The sequence below is a fragment of the Chrysochloris asiatica genome, unplaced genomic scaffold (genome assembly GCF_000296735.1).
Source record: "Chrysochloris asiatica unplaced genomic scaffold, ChrAsi1.0 scaffold00063, whole genome shotgun sequence".
In the NCBI taxonomy this organism is placed as follows: domain Eukaryota; kingdom Metazoa; phylum Chordata; class Mammalia; order Afrosoricida; family Chrysochloridae; genus Chrysochloris; species Chrysochloris asiatica.
Window position 1 is genome coordinate 15521001 of NW_006408581.1, and position 8697 is coordinate 15529697.

At 39.0% G+C, this 8697-nt stretch overlaps 1 protein-coding gene across 1 annotated transcript in view; it reads left to right on the top strand.

The window, feature by feature from the left end:
- The window catches only part of PIBF1 (progesterone immunomodulatory binding factor 1), a 310762-nt gene that overhangs the window by 189986 nt on the left and 112079 nt on the right, over positions 1-8697 (top strand). The window contains exon 11 of the mRNA XM_006864318.1: positions 995-1145. Within this exon, the coding sequence (XP_006864380.1) occupies positions 995-1145 (151 nt within the window). The remainder of the gene's footprint in view (positions 1-994; positions 1146-8697) is intronic.

The following is an 8697-nucleotide window of genomic DNA, read 5'->3' on the forward strand; positions in this document are numbered from 1 at the left end:
ACAGAGTAGAACTGCCTATAAGCAACCGTGTAAGAGTAGGATTTCCAAGGTTTGTGGGTTAATGTGCTGGACTGCAAAGTCAGTTTGAACTGCAAGGTCAGCAATTGAAGCTCACCAGCTGTTCCTTGGAAACCGTATACAGGGTTGCTATGGGTCAGAACCAACTCTATAGCACACTAATACAACAATAATCATTACAGAAGAGTCCCAGTGTGATGCTGTAGGATAATGCACTGGACCGCAAGTTCAGTTTGAAGCATAAGGTCAGCAATTCAAACTCAGCAGCTGCTTCTCAGAAACCCTATGTAGGATCACTGTGAGTTGGAACTGACTCGATGACACTTAACAACAGCAGTCATTACAGACTGTCACATCTTTCTACTGCTGAGGGGCTAATGGTTTCTGTTAGCAACTGAACACTTTCACCTCTGCACCCCCGAGCTCCTTTGGTTAAACACGCACAGATAGAAACCTAAGGAGCTTGTTATGAGGATAGAGCTCTCACATGCAGCATTGTTACATAGGCAACTTGTCAACCTTCTCAAATAGCTGAGATTGCCAGATAAATGACCGCCAGGTAAGTTTAGCATTATTGCATTTTAAAAATTCTAACAATCCAGTGCTAATCAAACATAGCAGAGCCTGTGAGTATGGAGCAGGAAGGACTGGGCAGTATCTGTTTTTGTTGTACGTAGAGTCACTGTGAGCCAGAAACAACTCAAAGGCATCTAACAGCAACAACAATGCTAATCATACTCACAAAGCATTTCAAAATTTACAATTTTTTATTCAGCTTATGTAAGGGGCTTCGGATTTTTTAGTTAAAAACAACCAAATATCTACCTTAGAAATAAATCTCAATTAAGCTACTTTCTCTTAGTGTTTAAGTCACTGAAAAAGCTAAGATGGCCTAAAAAATGTTATTGCATCGTGTTTTTGTCTTAACTGTTAACTTATTTAATTCTGCCTTTGTATTTTGTTTTTCCACTGTTAGGTTTTAACTAAAGAATTTTATAGTCTACAAGCCTCTTCTGAAAAACGCATTACTGAGCTTCAAGTACAGAACTCTGACCATCAGGCAAGGCTAGACATTTATGAGAAACTGGAAAAAGAGCTTGATGAGATAATAATGCAAACTGCAGAAAGTAAGTGTCTTATCATGCACACGCGCCATTTTTTCTGGCAACACGAATGTGCTATTATTTCTATAACTGCTTGGTATACTTCATTAAAATATAGTCCTTTTTCAAAGTGATCCATTTTCAAGGAGTATTTTATAAGTTAATCTTAATTCCAGCAATAAGGATAAAAGATGAAAGAGGCAGTTCTGTCTCTGCCACCATTTCTGCTGTCGCCGCCATTTTTCTCGGTAGGATCTCATACTGCATTCATGCTCTTCCTTCTTGATGGTCCTGGAATCCTCAGTTTCTGAAGTGAAAGTTAAATACACATCTTTTACAATTACAGTTGTGACAGTCACATTTATTCCTGCTAACAGTTACTCACAATTGGATCATAATATCCTTTCACCATCATCCTTTTTCACCTTTTACCAGGTCCATCTGAAAACGAGGAAAATTATTTGGTGGGGATTCCGCCTTACTCCCCTCATTCTGAAACTAAAAACACTAATAATGCTTATAAGCCAGCTACTTCATGCCTTTATAACCCTCCTCCCATTTTTTGTATCCAGTGTCTAAATTGCCCACCCCATCTGGTGTGGTGTTGTGGGTTAATGTGCCAGACTGCAAAGCCGTTTGAACTGCAAGGTCGGTGGTTCAAGCTCGCCAACTGCTTCTCAGAAACCCTACACAGGGTCACTAAGGGTTGGAATTGACTCAATGGCACTTCATTACAACAACAAATCAACTCATTGGGAGTCCTGGTGTGGTACTGGACTGCAAAGTTGAGTTGAACTGCAACGTCAGTGGTTCAAGCTCACCAGCCACTCCTCAAACCCTATACATGGTCACTCACTATGGGTCAAAACCGACTCAACAACACTTAACAACTAGAACAATCAACTCAATACACTGAGCAAACAAACTTTTTCCTTGATATGAAGAATCCTTCCATTCCAGTAGAAATTTTGAGCAACTGCATCTATACTCAAAAGTTCAGTTCATAAAATTGTAGCAATTTACACTTGTTCACAGTATCAAGCATCTTTATTTGCATTTGTTGCGTTCTGGTCAGCTAACTGCAACTTTGGGAGGTCACGTACACTTCCCTGAACTTTAGATCAGCTTGCCGCTATACACTCAACTCTAGCCCTCTGGGGCTAGGTCAGTGCCCATGGGCTCAGGAGTTCACACATCTCCCTAAACTTCAGACCAGCATGCCCTTCCTATTTTCTCTCTCATCTCAGAGTCAACAGATGTCAGTCAATGGAACATGGTCAAACTCAGTCCATATCTTTATTGCTGCATTTCCCCCACTTCCATTCACAAGTGGTCACCAGTGAGCATACTGGATTGCTTGTTTTAGTCTTAGAAGAGGGTTTTTCCTGATGGGATGACTTTTCTTGCCTTGATGCCTAAGCAATCAGCTTGCTTTGATATTCAATCAGCCCAGCATTCCATTTTTTTTTTTTTTTTGTAGGTCTGTCTTTCAATAAGAAACAACTTTTGTTCTTCCATCAGTTTTGGGTTGGTCTACATGTGAAAGACATTTTTCAAAATACTTAAATAAGTGTATCAACATACCACTTTCGAAGCTAGGAAGAGAAAGATGGTCAGAACACTTACATTTTGCATGAAAGAGTACAATGTTAATACTAAATAGATTGAAAAACTAAAAATGTACAAGGAGACTTCAAAATGTTCATAAAAAAATTCTGTTATCTTTCTATACCATTTTTCCAAGATATTTTTTGAAGCCTCCTCATAAATGATAATACCTAGAGCATCAGCTAAGGAGTTCTATGCATTGGACGCTAACCAATAGGTCAGCAGTTCAAATCTGCCATCCACTCCACAGGAGAAAGATGAGAGTTTCTGCTTCTGTAAAGTTTTACAGCCTCAGAAATCCTATACAGGGTCGCTGTGAGTTGAAACCAACTCTACAGCATACAGCCAGCCGCAGCATCAGTTAAAAACATAAAGTAGATTTTTGTAGCTAAAAGTCAATAGATGAATTAGTATATTTAAAAAAACTATTTGCAAATAATTTCAAATGACTCAAAAGCCAGGAAATATGGAACAAAAGGAAGCACAAGGTTAGGAAATGTTTCTAACTGAAAGAAATGAAAATGCAATTTACTATACAATAAGGAATAGAGCAACACAACAAGGCAAGTGGCAAAGGATATCATTGGGAGGTACACAAGAGTAAAAACCAAAAAAGGTATATGCTATTAGAAACATATCCTGCAGGGTTAGTAACAACAAACATGTAAGAGTAAACACATAGGTAGACATGCCAATTGAATAGATGTGGGAAGGCAAGTAAGTACATCCATGAGTTTATGTAGGTTTGGCAGGAGATATTTCTGCATATGTATTTGTGTGTGCTGTAAACATAACCAATGATATTTTAGCACATACAGGAGGGAAAATTCAGAAAACTGCTTAGCTAAAACTCCTTTTAAGAGAGTGACTTACTGGACTTGGGAACTTAGAACCAAAGTCCTGGGGACAACTATATCAATTGGCATAGCATAGTTCACAAAGACTATGTTTCACATCTTACTTTGGTTGATAGTAACTGGGATCTTAAAAGCTTGTAAGTAGCTATCTAATATGCAATTATTGGTCTCTCCTTTCTAGAGCATAGAACAGTAACAAAAATCAAACAGTCAAGGACTAATGGAGCAGGTGAGCCACAGCCTCCCCTATCTGGAGAATAGAACTAGATGGTGCCTGGTTACCATTACCTGACACTCTGGTTGGTATCACAATGTGAACTTCTGGATAGAGAAGGAGAATAAAAAGTAGAACAAAATTCAAAAACATAAAAAAGACTAGACTTACTGGTCCTAGAGAAACTAATGGCCCCGAGACTATGGCCCTGAGGTTCGCTTCCAATCTGAAATTGAATCCACACCCAAGGATCAACTTTCAACCAACAGAAGACAGGCCTATAAAGTTCATGACAATACCAGAGAGGAATGAAAGTAAATGGGTAACATTTGCCCAAAGTAAAGCTTCCAAAACACTGGAAGAGTCAGAAAAGAAGGAAGAATGAAAGCATGGAACCCAGGAGTAATGGAGAAGAGTGCTCCTACATTGAGGGATTGCAGCCAATGTCATGAAACAAAATGTCTGTAATTGTTGAATGGAAAACTAATTATTCTGTAAATGTTCACCGAAACTACAGTTAAAAAAAGGAATTCAGCACATTAAAATTTGTTATATACAGCTAAACCAGTGCTTGGAAGGAAATGTATAACTACACACTTGTCTTAGAAAAGAAAAAGGTTGTAAAAATGAGTGATACAATGTTCCGCCTAAGATGTTATAACAAGAAGAACAAGCTAAAGTCAAAGTCAAAAAAAAAAAAAAAGACATAATAAATATAAGAACAGAAATCAGTGAAGTAGAAAACTGACAAAATACCAGAGAAAGTTAGCAGTACCAAAAGTTAGTTGTATGAGAAGATAAAAGAGTAAGCTGAGCCGTTTCCAGTTGCTGTGGCACTAGGAACTGAAGCAGTGAGATCTCTTGCAACATGCGCTCTGAGGCAGTGTGGAGGTCCTACATGGAAACCAGTGTAGTAAGCATTGGAGATTTTTGAAAACAGTGCAGCTGCGGAGCAGCTTCAAGCACAGATGTGTCTTGGTTGCCATCAGGCTTAAGTCCATCACCTACCCCAAGTTCTCTGTGTGTGTTCATGAGGACCACAGCACTGTGGCTATCCCTCACATGGAAATCAAAGCACTGAAGAATAAGGAATTGATCCAGAAGCCAGCCAAGAAGTATGATGCCTTTTTGTTTTCTGGAGATCCTGATTCAACAGATCACACATATGCTGGTGCTGGGCCTGAATAATGCTGGAAAATTCTCTTCCTTGATTACCCACAATGAGAATATAGTGGACAGAGTAGACAAGGTGAAGTCCACCATCAAGTTCCAGGTGAAAAGCGACTGTGTCTGGCAGTGGCAGATAAACACTGTCAACTCATTTACAACATCCACTTGACTGTCAGCTTCCTAATTTCACCACAAAAGAAGAATTGACAGAAGGTGTTTTGTCTACCCAGAGGACCATGGGCAAATCCCAGATCAATAAGCTGTATTGTTACTTTCAAAAAAAAATTAATAAACTAGACAAAAAGAATACAAGTTGCCAGTATCAGAAATGAATAAAGGTTTTTCAGTAAACATGCTATAGACATGCAAGAGGATATTAGAGGAATATTAGGAAAAAAAACTTAAAGCCAATGAATTTAGAAACTTAAATAAATTGGAGAAGATATGTTACCAAAATTGATTCAAGATAAAAGAGAAAATCTAAATAACTGCATATTTACAAAAATTGAATTCAATATTAAAAATCTTCTCACAAAGAAACCCTAGGCCTAGGTAGTTTTAAGGACAATTTCATCAATAAAGAAGAAAATAACACCATTCTTACACCTTCTCTAAAACAGCCTCAGGGAATCACTCCCCTCCTTCTCTGATGAGGCAAACATTACCTTGATACCAAACCTGACAAACACTTTAAGCAGGGTAATAATAAAAAGGAACTTTCCCAATCTGACAAAAGACAACCATTGCCCACAACAATCCTATAGGACAGAGGAGAATTACTCCATAGTATTTCTGAGACTGCTCCTTTCTCCCATAGAGCGGCTGGTGGGTTCAAACCACTGACCTTGTGTTTAGCAGGCTATTACTGCAGCATTAGTGCTTCTTTGATGAACGATATCTGCAAAAAACCCTCAGCTGATATTATGCGTAATGGTGAAATATTAAATGTTTTCCCCTTCCAAGTACAGCAAAGGTAAGTCTTCTATTGTAACCACTAGCCACTTGTTTTTAATGTTTAGGAGTCCTGGTGGTATTTAAGCATTGTCTGCTAACCAGAAAGTCAGTGGCTTGAGCCTACCAGCAACTTGGTAGAAGAAAGTCAGGCCCAGTCAGCTTCCATGAAGATTTACAGCCTCGGAGACTTTATGGAACAGTTCCGCTCTGTCAGACAGGGTCACTGTGAGTCAGAATCAACTCAACTGCAGCAGGTTTGGGTTTTATTTGTTTGCTAATATTTAACATCAGAGTGCTTAGCCAGTGAAAAAAAGCAAGCAAAGCAACAATAAATTGTTGTTGTTGTTGTTGTTATGTGCCTTGGAGTCGGAACCGACTCATAGCGACCCTGTACAGGGTTTCCGAGGGTGTAAATCTTTACAGGAGTAGAAAGCCTCATCTTTCTCCTGCAGAGCAGCTGGTAGTTTCGAACTGCTGACCTTGCGGTTCACAGCCCGAGTCGTAACCACTACACAATAAATTAGAGGCATGGAAATCCTGAAGGAAGAAGAAAATTCTATTTGCATATTGCAAAGCAACACTGTAATTGCTAAGTAAATTTAGCAGGATATGGGGTCATTACAGGAGTCCCTGGGTGGTGCAGATGGTTAACATATTTGGCTGTTAACTTGAAGGTTGATAGTTCAAGCCCACCCAGATGCACTTTAAAAGCAAAACATGGCAATCTACTTCTGAAAAATCAGCCACTGCAAACCCTATATAGCGCCTGTGCTCCTCAAAAGGCACTACTAAGAAATGAGTAGTCAAGCCACAGACTAGGAGAAAATATTCACAAAACAGACCAAGAACTAACACCCAGATGTAGAGGCTGGAAACTTGCACCAGCCCTCTGTCAAAGATGCCCATATCCTAATCCCTGGAACCTGTGGATATTTTATGTAATACGGAAAAAGAGACTTGGAACATATGATGAAGTGAATGTTTTTGAGATGAGATTATCCAGGTTATCCTGTGGGCCCAGTATAATTACAAGAATCCCTATATGAAAGACCATGATGGGGTGATATCAGAAGAGTTGAAGATTTTACCCTGCTGGATTTGAAGATGGAGAAGGGTACCACAAGCCAGTGTAAGCAGGTAACCTATGGTATTGTTATATGCCATTGAGTTGATTCCAACTCAGCACTGGAAAAGGCAAGGCAATGGATTGTCCCCCTAGAATTTACAGAAGGAACTAGCCCTGCCAACACCTTGACCTTTAGCCCAGTGAGGCCGATTTTGGACTTCTGACCTCTGAACCTAAGAGTTAATAAATTTGAGGTGTATTTGGATACTTAATTTGTAGTAACTTGATGTAGCAACTATAGGAAACAAATATGCCAGAATATATCAGGAATTCACACAATTCAGTGATAAAAAGGAAGTAATCCAATCTAGCATCAAAAGTATGAACAGGTACTTCACAAGGAAGATATATGAATAGCAAGTAAGAACATGAAAAATTACTTAGCTTTATTAGGCATGCGGGAAATACAAATTAAAAGCCCAATGAAATGCCAGTACACACTCATAAAAATGGCTAGAATTAGAAAAACTGACATACCAAGTGTTGGTGAGAATGTGGAGCAAATGGCAGTGTCTTATAAAACCAAACAGCCTATCCAGTAACCTAGTGATGTCATTCTTTGACTGCCTACAAAAGGACTTCAACTAGAATGTTCATAGAAACTTTAGTTATCATCATAAAAATGAAAAACCTGGCAAAAGCCTTGGTGTCTATCAGTTTGAAAATGATTGAACAAACCATCACAAATTCATACAATGGTATTTAAAAACAGCATATTCATACAGTAAAATTTAAAAAAGGACACCGTCTAGTTGAATCTGACTCATATCAACCACACATTAGGTCAAATGCTGTTGAGTCAGTTCAGAGTCACAGCTACCCTGTATAAGGATTCCAGGGAGTGGCTGTTGGGTTTGAACCACTAACCTTGTGCTTATCAGTTCAGTGCTTACCTTACAATGCCACACCAGAACCCTTATTAACCCTAATTTTGTTGTTAAGTGCATCGAGTCCTTTCTGAAACATAGTGGTCCTGTATACGGTTTTCTAGGATCTGCTAGTGGATTTGAACTGCCAGCCTTGTGGTTTGCAGTCTAGTGATCCTACAGCACAACACCAGGAGTCAACCCTATATAACAGTAAAATTGCCCTGAAGAGTTTCCGAAACTTTAATCTTTATGAAAGCCACATCTTTCCCCAATGGAGTGGTTGGTATGTTCAAACCTCCAATCTTTCCATTTGTAGCCGAGCACATAACCACTGTGCTAGCAAGGTTCCTAACACAGTGGAATTGTTGTTAATAGCTTTTGCTTTGAGTTAATTCCAACTCATAGCTACCTTGTATGGAGTTTCCAAGGAGGAGTGGCTGGAGAATTTGAACCTTGTGGTCCAGTGTATTATCCCACAGCGTCACACCAAGACTCCAATGCAATGGAATACCACTTAATAAAAAGAGACAAACCACTGATTCATTTAACAACAAAGTTGAATATAAAAAGCATGCTTGTGTAAGAAGCCTTACCTAGAATAGTTTATACCTGATGATTGAATTTATGTAAAGTTCTAAAATAAGAAGTAAATTCAGTCTTTGGAGAAAAAAAATCAGAACAGTGGTTGAATCTAAGGATGGTTGGATCCAAGAGTTAACTGAGAAGAACTGTAGGAGCATCAAGGGAGAAGAGCACAAGCAGAATGCAGGACCTTATC